The sequence below is a fragment of the Phalacrocorax carbo genome, chromosome 1 (genome assembly GCF_963921805.1).
Source record: "Phalacrocorax carbo chromosome 1, bPhaCar2.1, whole genome shotgun sequence".
Classification (NCBI taxonomy): Eukaryota; Metazoa; Chordata; class Aves; order Suliformes; family Phalacrocoracidae; genus Phalacrocorax; species Phalacrocorax carbo.
The window spans coordinates 109,573,371-109,593,302 of NC_087513.1; the positions used below are offsets into that span (position 1 = coordinate 109,573,371).

Genomic DNA, 19,932 nt, shown 5'->3' on the forward strand with positions numbered 1-19,932 from the left:
ATAGTCTTGAAGGGTTTAACTCTTCAAGGGAAGGAGGGAGAGTGAAGATTTGTATAAAACTGTTTCTTGATACTTTGTACTTCCAAGGGACATGTAAAGGTGTAGCAATCGATATTCTGATTAATGCAGCAGAAGTGACAGAAGTCATTTCTGTGCAGCAATTAGGAGAATGCAAATACCTTCAGATGTCTTTCTTGCAGGGTGAAGGCGACTGCTGGGCAGTTATCAACATGGACCAGTCTTCACACTCAGTGTGAAGGAAGAATGGAAAGTGGCATGCAATGCTTATATTGTAATGAACTCAGATTCTATACATAGATAAGAAATACTGATTATTGGGACAAAATATTTCTGTATCATATCACCTGCTTAGGGGAGGAAATAGTTTCCTTCCCTGTATTTCCTTCACTTAGGATGTTGTTCCGAGATACCAGGTAAAACCTAAACTATCTTAATCCTATGTAGACAGCTGCAAACGGTGCACAAATGAAACTTATAGTCTTACAACTTTCACCTTTAAATAGGTGACAAATCCCATACATACACAAATTCTTTCATCTTTATTTCCCTTATTTCCAAACACAAAAGGGAGATAGGAGTAAGGGTAAAAGAGGAAAGGGAGAAAGATAAGTGTTTCACCCTTGCAGAGAATACCTAGAAATTAGACTTTATGCTGGTATTTCCTTAGGATTTTGTTGGGGCTTCCAGAAAATCAGCAGGTATTTACATGACATGGTCCATTAGTGGCAACAGAATTGATATTTAAAAAGAAAAAAAAAAAAAAAAACCCAAACCCCAACCTCTCTGTCCTTCATATTCACGTTAAACTTTACAGAATGGAGAAAGGAAAATTATTTCCAATGTAAGGTGACAGATTTCATCAAATAGAGCCACTTTGAATAAGCTTTTATGTACAGCTATGGGATCCCCTTGCGGTCATCACATTCCCTTCTGCACACTGCCTCTCTAAATCTCTTCCAAATGGCTGCAGTAGGTGAGGCAAGGAGGTGAAGGATGAACAGTAAACCTTAGCTAGTCCTCAGATGGATGGCATGGCTTCAGTTTGGCATTTTCAAAACATTTTACTCCCACCACCCCTATTTTCCCCAGAGAATATAATTTTTCTTTTTTTTGATAATGATCCTGGCCTTTTGCAAGCAAGAAGCATCTGAGAAAAAGCTCTTGTTTCCTTCTTTAGTCGTCGAAACTTTTTGGGTGCAAGCAGGTGTAAGACAGCATCAAGTTTCCATGGCCTATTTCAAAGCATATTGGACCTGTGACTCAACTGAAAATAATCCATTCTGCCCATGTTTTAATATAGTAAGGAGTGGTTTCTCCAGAGGTTAATATTCAGGCAAATGAAGTAATGGATGCTGAATGAAGGCTAGAATTGGGTTGACTAAGGTTACGTTAGTTTTATCTAGACATAAATTAGCTGAAAAAAAATGTTTATTTTTAATTCTACTAGTCTATATTACATATATGTTTCTATACCAGAGTTTATACTGGGAAATTTTGTAGTCTGAGGGATGGTTTATTAACATATAGCTCAAAATATTCTTCTATGCTTTATTTTAGGAAGCGAAGAGTACACATAAATAGAAGTATATTACTGTATTTCTGGGAAATATTTTCTAGTAACTGGATCTGCTTTGAGCTGGCTCTTGTATTTCACTAACAGACAGAAACACCATTTACAATAGTGATGTATGGTAAATAATGCAGAAATCATGTTGCACTTTAATTAAGCATTTTAACATAATTGCTTCACCCATATCAATTTCTACTGAGAGCAAAATGCACTTTATTTTCAGTGGCTGTTTTCAAGTGAAGGAGAGTAACAGGAGAAACAGTAGTCTACTGCGAAAGATCGGTTTTGCAACTTTACACAGACTCAAAGAATGGTAGCGGTTGAAAGGGACCTCTGGAGATAATCTTGTCCAAACCTCGCCACGGCTTTAGCAGACACACCCAGAGCAGGGGGCACAGGAACGTGTCCAGGTGGGTTTTGAATATTTCCAGGGAAGGGGACTCCCCACCCTCCCTGGGCAGCCTGTGCCCCTGCTCTGGCACCCGCACAGGAAAGGAGTTTTTCCTCATATTCAGGTGGAACTTCCTGTGTTCCACCTTGTGCCCATTGCCCCTTGGCCTGTCGTTGGGCACCACTGAAAAGAGCCTGGTCCCATCTTCTTGACACCCACCCTTCAGGTATTTATAAATACTGAGGAGATCCCCCCCTCGCTCTTGTCTTCTCCAGGCTAAACAAACCCAGATCTCTCAGCCTTTCCTCATAAGGGAGCTGCTCCAGTCCCCTGATCATCTTGGTAGCTCTCTGCTGGACTCTGTCCAGTAGTTCCCTGTCTTTCTTGAACTGGGGAGCCCAGAACTGGATGCAGCACTCCAGATGTGGCCTCACTAGGGCAGAGTAGAGGAGGCGGATAACCTCCCTTGACCTGCTGCCCACAATTCTTTTGTATTAACGCACCCCAGGATACCATTGGCCTTCTTGGCCACAAGGGCACAGTTCTGGCTCAGGGTCAGCTGGCTGTCCACCAGCACTCCCAGGACCTTCTCAGCAGATCCGCTTTCCAGTAGTTCAGCCCCCAGCCTGTACTGGTGCATGGCTTTGTTCCTCCCCAGGTGCAGGACCTTATATTTGCTTTTGTTGAATTTCACGAGGTTCCCCTCGGCCCAGCTCTCCAGCCTGTCCAGGTCTTGCTGAATGGCAGCACAGCCTTCTGGTGTATCGGCCGCTCCTCCCAGCTTGGTATCATCAGCAAACTTGCTGAGGCTACACTCTGTCCCTTCATCCAGGTCACTTATGGCTATGTTGAACAGGACTGGACCCAGCACAGACCTCTGGGGAGCACCGCTAGTTATGGGTCTCCAACCAGACTCTGCGCTGTTGATCATGGCCCTCTGAGCTCTGCTGTTCAGCCAGTTCTCAACCCACCTCACTGCCCACTCATCTAACCCACACTTCCTGAGCTTCCCTGTGAGGATGCTATGGGAGACAGTGTCAAAAGCCTTGCTGAAGTCGAGGTAAACATCATCCACTGCTCTCCCTTCATCTACCCAGCCAGTCATGCCACCACAGAGGCTATCAGGTAGGTCAAGCATAATCTTCCCTTGGTGAGTCCATGTTGACTACTTCTGATAATCTTCTTTTCCTCTACGTGCCTGGAGATGACCTCCAGGATGAACTGCCCCATTGCCTTTCTGGGGATGGACGTGCGGCTGACTGGCCTATAGTTTCCTGGGTCATCCTCCTTCTCACCTTTTTTGAAGACTGGAGTGACGTTGGCCTCCCTCCAGTCCTCGGGCAACTCTCCTGTCCTCCATGACCTTTCAAAGAGAGCGGCTTAGCAATAGCATCCACCAGCTCCCTCAGCACTCATGGGTGCATCCCATCGGGGCCCATGGATCTGTGGGGATCCAGTTTGCCTAGGTGATCTCTGACCCAGGCCTCCTCAACCAAGGGGAAGTCTTCCTTTCTCCAGATTTTCTCTCTCTCTCTCCTCTGGGGGCTGGGGTGCCTGAGGGCCAGCCTTAGCAGTAAAGACTGAAGCAAAGGCAGCCTTCAGTAACTCTGCCTCCTCTGCATCCTGCATCACCAGGGCCCCCACCTCGTTCAGCAGTGGGCCCACAGTTTCCCCAGTCTTTCATTTACTACGGGTGCATTTGAAGAAGCCTTTCTTGTTATCCTTGACATCCCTTGCCAGATTTAGTTCCAAGCGGGCCTTGACCTTCCTCGTCACATGCCTGCATACCCTGACAACGTTCCTATATTCCTCCGAAGTGGCCAGTCCCTTTTTCACATACTTTAGGCCTCCTTCTTCCTTCTGAGGTTTTCTAGAAGCTCTTCACTCATCCATGCAGGTCTACTGGATATTTTGCTTGACTTCTTCCTCACAGGGAATCTTGCGTTTGGAGGAAGTGGTACTTGAATATTGTCTGGCTCTCTTGGACCCCGTTACCTTCTAGAGCCCTAACCCATGGGATTCCTCCAAGCAGGTCTTTGAAGAGGCCAAAGGTAGCTTTCCTGAAGTCCAGGGTTGTAATCCTACTTGTTGTCCTGCTTTTACCACGCAGGATCCTGAACTCCACCATCTCATGGTCACTGCAGCCAAGGCTACCCCTAACCCTCACATCCTCAACTAGACCTTCTTTGTTTGTTAGTGTAAGGTCCACCAGCACATCTTTCTTCATTGGCTCTTCCACCAGCTGTGTCAAAAAGTTATCCACACTTTAACCTTTTAATGTTAAAAAATGTGTAGTTCATGTGAAGGAAGGTGTCTAAAGCAGCTTTTATATTTTCTTTGGCTTGATTACATCTGTCTGTGTTCCTTGTGGCCACAGGTGTATTGATAAAGCTAAATATTTTGGTCTGAATTTAATCCTTTAATGCTTATGAAGACCTGAAGACAGTTTGGGACTTGATATTTTCTGTGACTGCTAATATGTGTTTGTAAGCTAGCCTTGCATTTTGGGCACTCCATATCTACATTTATTGTCATAAGCACCAAATGTGGGAGCTCCTTAAAAATTTATACAACTCTGTATATATGTGTAGATACGCATACACAGTAAGTTAAAATGCATTTTGTATTTTCATGCAGTGCTTTTTAATTAAATAATATATGAAATTAAATTCCTACATTAGGCTGAAAACAGAAATAAAGGAGATGCATCACATTACACTAAGACACCATTGAATTTAAGGCATTTCTACAAGTAGATAATTATATTTTTATAGAAACCTATTTAGAAAAGAGCTCAAGAAGATAAAACCCCCTTTTTTCTTCATATTCTTTCCCCTTTAGAATGCTGTAATGAGCTATCATGATAGTTTTTCATACAAAGCACAAAATCAGTACTAAAAGTCACCAGTACAGAAAAAAGCATATAATATATCAAAGGAACCCTCTTACTTTTTATTCACCAGGAACAGCTGATACTCATTATTGTCAGATGTTATTGAAAAACATTACTTTTTATGAGAGGAAGTTGCAGTATTGTGAGTCTGTGCTTGGGTGTGCACAAGCACATATCTATAATTGCTTGAATAATTGCCAAAACCCAAACCCCTTGTCTAAAGAGAAGACTAAAATGCTATATTCAGTGCTTATTTAACTCTATTAATTCCAAACAAATTACACAAGAGAGAACTTTTGGCTTACATTCAGTTTATTCATTAGAAAGCAGCATGATACATGATTGGCCTTTATGCACAATCCATAAACCTCATTCGAGAGCTTTCTGTAATAGATAAGACAGAAGAACTCCCATGAGCCCAGTTTAAACAGATAATGTATACCTTCATTTAGATACATGCTGAGATTACTGAGAAGAGTTGACTATGGATTGAAATGAAAATGCCTGTTGAAAAATACACTGTAAAAACATGAAGCCAGGTAATGCTTGGACTTTAATTAATAATTTAGGCCATTTTTCATTAAAACATTTGGTGTTTGCAAACTTTTCTTTTTTACCATCCATGCTTTGTAAAGCCCTCTGCTGTGCATTTAATGCATTGGTCTTCAAAGAAACTGTTTCCCCATGGTCTCATATACAAGAAAAAGTAAAATGGGAAAACTAGTTAACAAAACCACAGCATCTGTTTTGAAATATTGTTCACAATTGGTAATGGAGTTCTCAATTATTAATATTTTATTCCTCAAAATTTAAATATTCAGTTCCTCTGACTGTGAGATTGGAATGCCAGTCTGGTTTATATCATTATACAATGGCTTGCTTTCAACCTTTAATTCCTATTTCCGTCATTTAAAAAAAAAAATCAAGCTAATAGATTATTTTTTTGATCCAGTCCACAAACATGGTGACTCGAACATATACTCCGGGTCGTTTGGGAAGTGCACACTTATAGCCAAATGATGTTACACCAACCAAGAACCACTTGCTACCATCTTCAGATATCAGAGGGCCACCTGAATCTCCCTGTAATATGAAATTCAAAAGTTAAGTGAACAGTGTCAACTCTGAATCAGAGCCTGTTTATGTTGCTTAACACGTGTTGATCCTTAATCGTAGAGATGTTGTAGTCCTGTATGTCTTGGGCACCAGAAGTGAGATCAGTATGATCAAGTCTTCCATGTGGAAAAGAAATCTTAAGACTTTTTTTTTTTCTCCTAAAGGATGTGATCTTAAGCTTTTATCAGTCTTCCAATACAGGACTGGATTTCAAATTTTTTTGTTTTTTTGCTTATTACTTTTACGTTTAGCTCTTCATCTTTCACAAAGCCTGGGTAAATGTGTAGGATTATTTTTTAGTTTAATCTATTCAGGCAAAATGCAGTTCTATTTTCAGTTACCTTAGAGTTTCTGCAATTTCAAATTTATAGAACAAGATGGCAAGTTTGCCAGAAGAGGAGGCATTCTTTTATCACACCTCCTTCTCAATAGTTTAGCAAATGCAGCATTGCAATAGAGTGTGGGAGACCAAATTTGATTCATCCCACAGCCTGACTGGGGGATGAGTCAGCCATGAGTGTCTTGTTTTGATCAGAAAGAAAACAATGACGATTTTTCATTGTCTGTTGAGTTAGATGAACCGGTATTATTTTTTGTCTCCTCGTGGCCCTGTTAATGGAGCTTTATGGGAGAGCTCTGCAAGGACTCAGCCATTAAAATACTTCTGCCTATAACTCTAGGATGTCCGCCAAAGCCCAAAGGCTGTGACAGCAGCCTAAAAGCTGAAGCGCTTTCAGGACTCACTTTTTCATCTTTGCATATGATTGAGTGGTCACTGATCACAGCGCTGGTCACTTGTACTCTATACCAGCCTACACTGGTACGCTGCTTTTTTTCAATATGAAGTTCAGAAAGCAAAAAGGAAAGAAGAAAGCCACAGAGGCCGAAGGAATGGTAAGTGAAATTGGGCTTGCATACGCTACTCCTGGCAGACTAAACTAGTCAAAGTCACTGAACCTGATGAAGGCTTAGGTTGTGAGGGCAAGGCAAGAGCAATTATGCGCGAGTACTTCTCATCAGACTTGAGAAGAACCAGCCCATCTCCATGCCATAGCTCCATATTGCAGAAGAAAAATTACATGACAGCCAACTGACTACATCCTCAAAGAGATGCAGTGTGTTATAAGAAGAGTGGGAATGGATAAAAACTAGATGCCCAGGAAGCAGCATATGAGATCAATACAAAAAGGCAGCCTCTCCAAAATACTGTGGCATCCACTTAGAAAAGGTCTACAGATTCTGGGGAAAAGCATTGCTGCTCTCCCTCTTTCCCTGCATGAAGCATTTCTGAGACTTCAGTCTGGTATTTATTTCTCTGTACTCTGCTTTTCCCTAAGCATGTCCCTCCTTCCTTCATGGAATTACTCAGCAGTAATTCAAAGCTTAGTGCAGAAAATCTCCCATCCTCATATTTATCTCCCTCCATGGTTGTTTATGTCAAGATGTTACAAAGTAGATTTTTATCTTTTCAACTTGTATCCTGATAAAGTATTAAATGGGCAAAATACTGTGAATAGAAATTACATTCATGGACAGTGATTGTCCTGGTTTTAATGATTGGAAGATCAGGGAACATTTTATTCAGTAATTAGATATGGTGTACGCTAGCAGTGGAAATGAGCTTGTTATTTACCTGACAGGAATCTACTCCTCCTATGTCATATCCCGCACAGATCATATTCTCAGTAATACTATATTCTGGCATCTGTTGTTGGCATTTCTCATTTGAAATGAGAGGGACCTCTGCTTCTTGCAGTATATCTGAAGTGGGACCTGATGAAAATACAAAGTACATTTACCTGCTGTAATAAATCTGTACATCCCGCTCGGAACACTGATGGGTTTGTTCCTATTCCAGCATGCTGGGCATGCTGCTGAGCAGCAGGAAGCCCTGCTTCACCACTGTATTATTCAGGCTTATGCCCCTGTAACAGAGTCACTGATTAAATGGTGCTCATTAACTGAATCCTGTCTTTCATTTGTGTAATGGGACTGAATTTGGTTATAATTAAATCAAGATTACTAAAATCAATGACTCCGAACTCACTGTAGGGAGATCTAAGGGATAATTAAGGGTTTAGGAGCTTGGATTGTCCAATGTTTCCTCACTATTCATTGTGTAACTTTGAGTATTTCAGGTTTTTACTAATTCCTACCCAAAGTTTTAAATGCAATTTTTTTTTTTCTTAAAAATGTAGAAGCAAATGTGTGCAAGCAACTGTGGAAGTGAAATGGCATGTTTATTATTTCACTGAGACTCCAAATCTGGATCATGTGATATAGAAACAGAACATACATTTCACACTACAGTCGGTATTCTTGGCTTCTAGGGGAAATAATTTGCACATTGTCAGAAAGAGTAATCTTCGTCCTTCCCCACCCAACATCTGGAGATAAGATGTACATATTTCATATGGAGAAAAGTAGTTACCATAACTTCTAAGGGGAGTCAATAAGGTTTTTCATAATTTAATTATATTAGAAAAAATATACTTACCTAAGAAATATGGTATAAATCTATTACTTTGCTTTAGAGAGGGAACAGTGGAGGGGGATAGTTCCAAAATTTTCATATGGAGGACTAACTCTCTAAACTATTTGACCTAAGCAACCCCTGTGGAATCAGGAGCAAGCTTTTCCTCGCAGCTTCATGCCTGACATAATTTCCCAAGCAGATGACCCACCTGCATTCATAATAGTACCCCAGCCAGCAATGGAGCAGTTAATTCCTGGTAAAAACAGTTGATTTTTTTCTGGTAAGCAGAGAGGTTGTATGTAATCTGTGAATGAGAAACAAGCAATCAGTTTCAACCTCTTACCTGTATTCAAGTTTATATGAAGTCACATAAGAAAATATTAATTAATTCAAGCCCACTTTTTGGGCAAGATATCCAGGAAGTACTGGCCTGACTCCAGAATGGTTAGGTTGTAAAAAACGCACAGCTACCCCATCACCCTCATATGTTTAGCACAGTTAGAGTTTTGCATAATAGAATAAATCTGGTTTATGGGAAAATAACAACTCACCTGTATATTGCACTTTGTACTGAAGGTGCATGAGAGCAATATCACTATCTTTTGTACGCTTCATGTAATGAGGATTTATAACTATTTGATCGATGGTTTGAACTACTGTTGGAGGCCATGTCATATCTGATTGGTCATACAAGCCAAGAACTGCTTTCCATTGAGATGGTTTTAATTGCCTCCTAGAAGTTGCAAGGAATATTCACAATTATGAACGGTTAATGACAATTTTGAAACATATGTTAGGTAAAATGCTAATCTTTAACCTCAGGGTAATTCATAACATTTGCACATTTTGTCAAAATAAACAGAATGTAGCTGGTGTGCTTAGACTGTCTTAAACATCCACACTGTAGAAATAGGTGGTTGATTTTTTATGTTAAGCTTATAATGTATTATTTATAAAGAATTAATTAGACAGTAGTGCAGAGGAGGAAAATACATTAGCTAAATTACTATGGCTTTTTAACCACTGAAGAATACTGCTGACTGCCCACCAGGCAATTAATATTGGCCCCAGTTAGAAAATTATTATGGAATATCTAAAGAATAATAGGTCTAAAATATAATTGGAAATGCTGCAGTTTATAGACTCAGAAAATTAGTCTTTTAATTTTTTTAATCTAAATTGAAAAAGATATGCTAAGACAAAATATGAGATAATCTGCATTTTCTGCTGACCTACGCATGCTGGTTTGAAGCTGTATTTAAGTTAGAGAGCTTAATTATTTGCTATTTTTTAATCAACCTCTTCATAGTTTCAAAACTATGTTTTCAGCCTGATTGCTGTACTGAATTGGTTTCTGCTCATCTTTTGGTCTGTCGTCAAGAGGTTATCATGTTCTAAACTAGGAGCATTTAAGTTGTATGTTCAGAATTAAGGTGTGAAACTGCAAGCTCCCACTTAGGAAAATTCCTGCAAACTCAAGATGATAAAATGAGATTTAAGTGAAAATAGAAAGGTGATTTAAGTGAAAAGGAAGTACCAAGATGGTGTGTGGTTTATTGTGTGAAAACTAAGAGGGCTTGATCCTTCTCATTTCAGTGTCTTTGTGTAGAATATAGCTCCTGTCATGCAATGAGGCAGCGTTATTTTGTTGACATAGTCTCCACTGCCTTAATAATTAGCTATTTATAATGAATATTAATGTGTCTTTTTTTTTTTTTTTTTGCCATTCCAGTTTCTAGGTATCATCTACAGCACTTGCTTTTATTATAGATGTTATGGAAGCAAAGTCTAGAAAATATTTAAATATGCATCACTTTGAATAGTACAACTAACGTGATCTAGAGGATATCCAATATTGCCTAATCAGTGCACATAAATCAAGATTCATTCCAATGATGCAAAGTAAATCTTGATCAATCTATGATAATATACAGGAGGAACAGGCAACACTGAGTTTACCTTTATAAGGTGTGATGTCATCCTTTACAGCACTGGCAGAGATTCAACTAATGAATGGAGGCCCATATTAATTATGGGTGAAGTGGAAGCGCTCAGTATTAATACCATATATTTAAAGTGCAGTTCTTCATTATTGAGAAAATGCTGCTTAGTTTCCATGATTCTCCGGTTTAAAGTAAGGACTGAGGATTTACCAGAAAGTAAAGGAGCCTTTAGCTGAGCCCACAAGTGATTCAAAACAGTAATTAAACAGTGAGCTAGCTGTTAATTTTTTTATATCAGTGCCACAAATTATTCATAATCTGATACCTCCTTAGTGAAGCTGCACATAAAACAAGTGTTTCATCATCATTAAAATAAAAAAAAAAAGATATGGCATGGATGTCATATGGTCATCTCAGCTAGTTGGAAAGATGCCCCGGAGTCAGCAGACAGAAAAAGGCATTTGTGAATCTATATTAATTTCATTCTAGAATAAACATCAAGAAGCCCTCTAGAAAGTGCCCCTCCCCAGCGATTTCAGTATGAACCTTTGAAAGTGTGTTTTGCTTTCTACAGGATTGACTGATGGCTCGGGTCACACTTAACCCAGCTTTACTGATGACTATCCACCATTTGAATACTTGCGTGTTGTGGGAGTATCAGAATGTGTTAGGTGTTAGCTTATGAGTGCAATGAACGTTACCCATATACGCAGTGTGCTGCCGTTATCAGCCATTCATCACCAATAAGGGAAGCTCCACAAACAGGTCTGGAATTAAAATGGAGTGAAACTATCCAAGGCCAAGCCTCTCTTCTGGCATCACTTCCACCTACGATCCTTGTTCCATTGTTCTGAGGTACCAGGTGTTTTCCACAAGCTAAAATTAAAAAAAACCCACTAAAATAATTGTAGATTTTTAGGGGGATATAGCATGTTTTGTTAGACTAGCTAGTGTTCTTGGAAAAATAGGCTTTGCAGTATCCGAACTGCTATTAAAAAATACTATTACTGTGGAAAAAAGTATCATGTTTTATAGCTGAAATCAAGATGCAACTTAATAACTTGGATTTAGATGTGTTCTTTCCTCACGCCTTCTGGATGTTTTATATATGTTTTCAGTATAGTCCCATGTGCAGTGTATACACTTAACTCTGAAAACAAGTGAAGACTGTAAATTTTCCTGTGTTTATATCATTACAAGTATAGCTTTTATGCCCTTATATACCCTTCCCTAACCTTTCAATTCAAACTATAAACATTAGGCCTTTTGGACTGAACAAACTGATTTCTGTGTGAAATATTCCCAGGGTATGTGTACTTACGTTTAATGTTACATTGCAGATGAACCACCAGGTTGTTCAAACAGTGTTCTCTAGAATGAAAATACAATTAAATCACAAGTATCTGCACACCAGGTAACACTAAATGACTGTCAAATACACATATGTACGCACACACACAAATATCTAAAAGTATATAAGCATGTACATACTTAATAAGTACATTAGTTTATCATTATCAAACGTAATATTTTGTCCTACATGTTTTAATTATATTTAATTATAAATATACAACATTATACTATATATAATATTAAATGTACATATTCCTCTTCAACGGATGCTTAATTGATGTATGTTGTGGAAATAAAAGCAGACTCCCCTTGTGTTTTAGGGAAATAAGTCTTCTGTCTGTGACAGATTCTCAAAAAAAAATATAACTGCATATGGTATTTTTTCTACCTTTTGAGATGTTTTCAATACCTTGCCACTAGAGATCAGTGTGACCAAAGAATTTAAGAGGTTCATTTGATATCACTGTATCTTTTTCCTAAGATTATAATGCACTGTAAAATAGATAGCTGCACATACAGGGTTAGAAATTATTTAGCAGAGATATAAAGCCGGAGTCTGAAGAGCACAAGACCACAGATCAAAACTACTCAAGCATTTCTGATACCCAGAGGTTTTAAGATTATCTTCATTGCTTGCAATGAATCTGAACACTTGGGACAGTGTGTGTGCTAGCAATTTAAATCTGATACACACAGAAATATATCAGAGGAGAAAAAAAGTCTGACAAAGGCTAGTTTGCAGTAAGCATTTCCACATCATTTTTTAAATAGAAAAAAGGAAGGATATTTTAAACATGATATGGTATTATGTATTCCTTACTATGTTTGCTCTAAAATTTGATCTCTGTTGTGAGGGGAATAATGAATGATGTGACTCAGAAGTTTTGCAATGGCATAGTGGTGCAGGAAGGGCAAGTGGGAACTGTAACCACCCCTCAATTCCCCAGTTAAATCTTCACTACAGGGGCAGTAAGAATGAGATATACCTCCAGCCCTGAATAGTGTCTCATTGCTATTTTCCACTTCAAGATAGATGCATAATTTTAAAGTTGTAATTTAAAAAGTGGAAAACAAATTCTGTAATTTGTATTCAAATTTGTATTGACTTTATAAGGGTGTCCCTTCATGTTGAGACAACCATCAGGGAGGACAACCAGAAATGCATAAACCCACAGGAAACCAATACCATCTTCTTCATAAACTTCATAGCAACTAAATACTCTTGACCAAGCTCCCTCCATAAGCTTTAAAAGGGTGTTCAGTGATACTGTATATTAGCTCCTTTATCTGCCTCTGCACTTTCTCTTAGGCAGATGTGTAAACTAGCTGCACTAGTATCCATCATGTCAGATTTGTCCCTATTTTTTTACAATGGAGCAGGGAGTTGCATGTAATGAGGGTCTTTGTCCCACCACCAGTACCTACTGATTGCTTTAGTAGAAATTACTTCATGGGCTTCTGCTTTTCCTCCTTTCTAAAGCTATCTCACATGACGAAAACTACTTCCTTGCCTGCACTTCAATTCACCAGTCCTCAGCTGCCTCTGGGTCAGCACAGAGGAGTCCAAAAGGCAACAGAGGCATTGCGTGTGCTGAATGCCCATCCTGTGTGCCTCTCTGAGTGTCATTATGAAGCAGCATGCCAGGCAGAAATCTGGAGTAGTTGGGATGTCTGTGAGTATGATCTTCACTTTGGACTGGCAAAAGTAATTATTCCCATGGAATCTGCTCACATATATCTTCAAGGCAGGATTTTGCTCTTTTACTAATTTATCCTACCAAGAAATACATTACCTAAAGGCATCAGAGAACAGTTTTGCTGTCTCTGCCACCACAGCTTTCGAGTCCTATTATATGTGCCCTCCTTTGCTTCAAATGGTAGTTACGCTTGAATAAAGACCAAAGACAATGTGAGAAATACATTTTATAACTTGATTAACAGTTAGTGAATTTGGGTTTTTTAAATTATCAAATCTTTGTGATCTTTCTATCGTTCATTCTATGTACAAAAAAGCGTGCAAATCTGTAATGGTGTCACCCTGCAAAATGATTCCTATCAGCTGTCCAGATGAAACATGGTAAAAGATTTCTGCAACAGAAATAGAACTAAGATGAATGAACTTATTCCATTTCCTCCTGCATTAATCACTTCTTAGTGTTTAACAGATATTACAGAAGACATCTTTAAATCATTACTGCTCTTTAAGATCTCTTGTGGCAACGATGGTTTAGACATCCACTCCAGAAAAAAAAATAGCTTGCAATGATATTCCATTAGTTTAAGATACTTTCACCACCAGTGAGAATGATAAATGTTTGGGATTAACAGAGTATGATTAGAACGTAAAATATATCTTTTTAAAGATATTTTTTTACTATAGATAAATGACAGCATGGCAAATTAAGAGTTCTCTCCTACTTTGTTTCTATGTGGTATGTTTATGAAGGAAACCTGAAAAAACATGGACTTTTGCCATCCTCAACATGGTTTCAGCATTTTAGGAATTAGACAGTAATTTTCTGCCTCAGTGCTTTTGGTAAGGTTCCAGGAAAATATGTATAATAAGCCCTGTTATAAGCAGAAAGACAGTAATTGAAATCACTATATATATTTATTTTATTTTATTTTATTTAATGATGGCAAGCCTTTCTCCTTTTGGAGATGTACTGTAAATCCCAGAATTTCATGAGAATATAATCCTATGCTAATGTTATGTTTTTATTTAATCTACAAGAAACTCTACCAGGTTTTAGGACCCTTCAGAATCACTTCAGCTGTTATTTGGACTGCAAAAGATTAGAATATAATAAAATGTATTCCAAGGGTCATCTCATCTAATGATTCACTTCTAAATGTGAAGACAAATCCAAAAGTCATTTGTGAGTGGAACTAATTTGTCTAAATATAGATACCTGTCTGTGGATTGCTTACGTCAGCAATCCACGCTAAGTCCTAAGTCTGTATCAGTAAAGTCAATGGATTATAGAGTGTAACTCATCATATTTCAAGAGGTGCCTGCATGGATCTCAATTTGGAGAGCATATTTTGTCTGTTGATTACAGAGAGAACCTAGTGTGATAACTACTATATAACCACGGGTGAATGCCACTCTATTTTAATTCTTCTACTGTATTGTGTATTCATAATTTAGAGATTTCTAGATAAAAAATATTTTGTAAAAATAGCAGTACGTATCATTTCCACAGTAAATGTATAAAGACTTCACTTAAGATTGTGCTGAACACTAGCTAAAAAAGTAGCAAGTACCTCTCTCCTAAATTCACAATAGATGGACAAGAATGGAAGGGGGAAGAGTGAGTTGGCCAATGTTACACCGAATCGACAGAGAACAAAACCTAGATATCTTTATAGTCCAGACCTCATACAGAATCATGTTACCTCTCAGATAAAATTGAGCTAGAAATTAGTGTATAAATGATCACTATTATACTTTAAGCTATCCTTTGTATGAGGAAGAAACCTCACTCTACCTACCTTTTTGTAAATATTAGGCTGTGGTTAGCTGCCTCGGTGATGTTGACAAACGGGCCATCTCCAGTGAATAATACAGTTGATGACATATTTGCATCCCTGGAAGGAAAAGACACACAAGCATATTTTTAGATATTTATCCTGTTCCACCAGTGGAGGAATGCTTGGAAAATGATTATGCTGGTGGAATAAATGGCATCATTTTTTTCCTGAAATAAAGCTTTTTGAGGCTTGAAACTCAACGGATTAAAATGCAGCTCACATACTTTCACTCTTGCATCTTATTCTTAGATTTCTAATGCTACAATAATATTGAGAAATTATTTTAAAGCAATAGATTATCTATTTCTGCTTTTCTGTGCCACAGTGAAGGGTTCGCAGTACCAATTCTTAAATATATGGAGCTAAAACTTAGTATGCAACCCAGAACCATAATAGCTGAACCTTGGAATATCACAATTTTGGTTTTCTGAGAGGGAGTAATTACATTGATACTATACTTCTGTGCCTAGAGAAGAAATAAAACTAGATATTATGAAGAATCTAATGGAATAAATGCTACCTTCCTTAGAAGTTAAGCTTCACCTTGTAGATCTGTTGAAATCAAAATAACTGTGGAATAAGTCAAGGATATCATGTTTGCTATTGAACAGGATAGTTCCTCTGAAGTGGGGTATATGCCTCAACTCACTATTTTTGTAACAATGTCCTTTCGAAGACCAAGTGTTCTGTGTAATATTGGTGAGATAAATTGTTTTGATGTTTACAACCCATATCCAGATGTATTTTATAGCCCATTCTGCATCACATACTTTGTGATACTGCATATGGCCAGCTTGGGACACACACCCAAGAAACATATCTGCATTCTCTTGAGAAAGTGTGGGGAAAAAGATAGCTGTGGTCAGACTACATAATTTTTCTAGGGGGTGACAGCCTACTCCCATCTGACCCTTTAGCTGACCCTTTAGCTACGCGTATCTCAAGAGCAAGAAGGGAACCATTTGTACAGGTTTAATATACAAAGAACACCTGTGTATCAAGGAAGTACCATCTCTTCAAGTGCAGTAAATCTCATCCTCCTGGGAAGTATGAATTCGAGAATCTGCCTGGAAATCTGCTGTGTATGGAGAATAAGACTAGGCATAGGAGAAAGGAGGTGTTCAATAGCCCTGTTATGCCACTGGGAGAGCTGTATGACCCACCCTACTGAAAAAGTTGTTACTGCAACATTTCTCAACCTGGAAATGACAAAACCCACTTAATTTTGTTTCTAGATATATGTGCAGCCTAGTGTACAGACTTTTTTTTTTTCAATATGGAACCCTAGTATACTAATGTGTACTTCAGAGAGCCCCCCAGAACCCTGATGACCTTTTAGATGGTCCAGGGGGAGTAGTAAAGTGCCATCTCAGATAGGCAGAGTCAAATTCTAAAATGAGAAACTTCACTGAGACCAGTATAATCACCGAGCTACGGTAAATGCAAATGTGTGTAAAACTCACTAAGTTGTTTCTTGAGAAAGTCACTGAGCAGGAGCTTTTACCAACATAAAAAATGAACATGCCACCAGTAAAAGCTTACAGTATGTACATTTATGACTATTATACCAGGAAACTTCAGCTGAATGCATATGTATTTTACTAGATTACTGTAATAGACCCTGGAATAGGGCAAACACTATAAACCTTCCAAGTCAAATCTTCCACCCACCTCATAATACTTGTGAAGATCTCTCATCTCAGCATCTTTCTTGGTCTTTTTTCAGCAAAGACTGAGCAAACTATTTCCCACTTTTCTGGGGTTTTTGTGTTTTTGTTGTTGGGGTTTTTTTGTGGTTTTTTTTTTTTTTTTTTTTTAATGCTGAAAATTCTGGATTACAGTCTGGAACTTCTCTGAGCTTCTCTGTAATCACAGGGGCTTTATTAAGCTTCCCCAGCTTTTTGAAATAAAATCTACGCCCTTCTTTGAGAGAAACTTTGATAATTTCATTTAGTTTCTTAGTGCGCTGAAGCACACACAACTGGAAATCTATAAGGTTTATGAGTGACCACAGAAATCAATCTGCTACTCTTTTAATTAAATTATTGGTAAATGATGAAGGTTAAGCATTTCTGTAAGCATAAGAAATTGTACACTTTTCCTGGAGATATTCAGTTTAGTAACAAGAATATAGTTTGTTCTGCAGGTCCAGAAATGCAGTGTCACAGCTTTTTAATTTCTGTATATGAAAATGATCTTTTAGAGATATTGCAGGGTATGACAAGAATGGCTTCTAAAAGGCTGAGGTGGTAAGTAACCCTCATTCCATTTGACATGCTCACTAGGCAAAACTTACAGAAAACTACAGAGAGTAGCCTTAGAAGTTTCTTACACACAGATGTACAGAGGTACCTGTGCAGTAAATTCCTCAGATATTATCAGCCCTCAAGTATCTAAATACTCTATGGATCACTATGATTTCAGTCTCCAACTCTCTTTCAGATGTGCTCAGTAACAATAAGCAGTTTCAAATGTTGGGAAAGATTCAGATGATGTGGTACCATGCTGAAAATGGTAAGGATAACAGAATAAGGATAGAAGTGCATTTGTCTGATAGCAATAATGCTCTTCCCTGTTTAAAAAAAAACAAAACCCAACACCCCAAAACCAAAACCAAAAAACAATAAAGAATAAAATATGTTCACTCATTTTGTAATTAATTGTTTAGTTCTCAGGCTGTGGGATGTTTGCAGTTTGTTTAACGTGTGTTTGAGACACAGGGCAGTGTTTCTGTTACATCGACTGATTTTCTGACAGAAAACAAGCAATAAAGAATAGTAGAAAATTCCAAACAGTGAACACTTTATTTGGCATAAAAAACTGTTCACATGTGGATTCATACGATGAGCTGCTGTTTTCTAAATGCTTGCATGCACACAATTTTTTATAGGAAAATTTGCAAATGATAAATAAAAGTAACCTCTCTACTTTCTGGATTTGAAAGGAATCTTCTTAAGCAATGGGTTTAAGCCAAGCTTACTAGCAGTGTCTGATCCTAAGTGAAGTTGTGGACCTACAAATCAAAAAAAAATCATGGGAGATTCCTCCTGTGGCTTTCAGGTCAAAGTGCACATTATTACTTGGTGACAACTGACATGAAATTAAGTCCATCACCAAATTATTAGGACTGTGCTAATTCTGGTCCTCAGTGCTGCAGACATACACTGAGAATCATCTTCTTTCTTGCATCCAGCACATGACTCTCATTGGCTCTACAGCAGAGTAAGATAATGCTATCTGTTTATCCATCCTAATTTATCCATCAGAATAAAATTTTTTCATGCATAAATTTTGAGGGATCATTTCCACCCCTTTCAGGCCGTATGTTATATTCTCAGCCCACTGGAGAACCTGGGTCTGACAGTCAAAGACAGGATTTTCTGAGGCATCTCAAGGAGCTACGCATGTAGCTACTACTGACCATTCATAAGCGGGGAGGATGAAAACCTAATTGACCTGCAAATCTCAAACAAGACATTGTATTACAATGAATCAATTTCCTTCTCCATATTTTTGCAAGTTCCTGAAGAAAATAGACTGCAGGGTTGAAAGCAAGTCCTAAACTCTCAGTCTTTGTTGGACTTTCAGCTATGGCAGAATTGCAAGGTCTATCCCCATTCTGAGCTACAATTCAGAAAAGACCCAGCTGGCTCTGGTCCCAGAGAAACACGCATGTTTCGAACCAGACCAGTAGAATGGTAAAAAGCTCAATGCATTATTTTGTTGGTTAAAGAAAAAATGATGCTGACAATACTCAGATTTTAACAGTGTTGTCAGATGCACACAGGTACAAGCGCAAGCTCAGCAAAGGATCTTGTTCAGGTTTCTAAAGAGCATCAATTTGTGCACCTTGCACCTCAGACTCATTAAGAATATTTGTGAATGATTTGCCTAAGCTATATTTTGTAGATGAACACACAGGCATGCCTCCAGATTTGCATCCTGTTTGGCACATATCACAAATGCAACAGTCAAATATTTGAGAAATGAAGGCAAAAGGATTCACATGTGTGATTTATTAGAATCTGTGTGGAACATTGTACTTTCTAGCCCAGCTACATAAATAATCAGGATATGCTACAGGACTCCTTTCATTTCAGTTCTTTTAATAAATTAAACTGTAAATGAGACTAGCAAATATATAAGCAATTAACAGCAAAAGTAAATTGTCCTAGATGAACCTTAGCCTCTTTCTGTAATAAAGCATGATTCTAAGTAATTGTTTAATATAGGAGCATGAGCTATAGCCTGCTCAAGACCTGTTATTACAAACATCCATTTAGTAACAAATATGGTGCCACTTATTAATAGATATGCCGCTACAGGGGGATTTATGGAAAGCAGAAATAGCACAATGCTTACAGGAGATATACATACGTATCTATGTGAGAATTTTATCATATTCTGGTAAGTTCAGTAACAGCAGTAGCACCCAGGGTGTGAGAATGTGATACAATTTAGTTTGAAAAATACTTTTTCTTGACAATGGGAATAGGTAATAAATGGAGAAATGGAGTTAAAAAGAAGTAACTAGGAGACTTAATAGGAATTTTGTTTAGCAAGTATATCCGACTAGTTTATAGGGACAAACTGAAACATATTGCCACAAAATGTTACGAGACAAAAGCATAAGTA

General features: G+C 38.1%; 1 protein-coding gene across 1 annotated transcript in view; it reads right to left on the reverse strand.

The window, feature by feature from the left end:
* Window positions 1-5,784: 5,784 nt before the first annotated feature.
* The window catches only part of TMPRSS15 (transmembrane serine protease 15), a 59,924-nt gene continuing 45,776 nt past the window's right edge, over window positions 5,785-19,932 (reverse strand). The window contains 7 exon segments of the mRNA XM_064443439.1: window positions 5,785-5,958; window positions 7,625-7,764; window positions 8,676-8,771; window positions 9,019-9,200; window positions 11,112-11,286; window positions 11,732-11,781; window positions 15,259-15,354. Of these exon segments, the coding sequence (XP_064299509.1) occupies window positions 5,785-5,958; window positions 7,625-7,764; window positions 8,676-8,771; window positions 9,019-9,200; window positions 11,112-11,286; window positions 11,732-11,781; window positions 15,259-15,354 (913 nt within the window).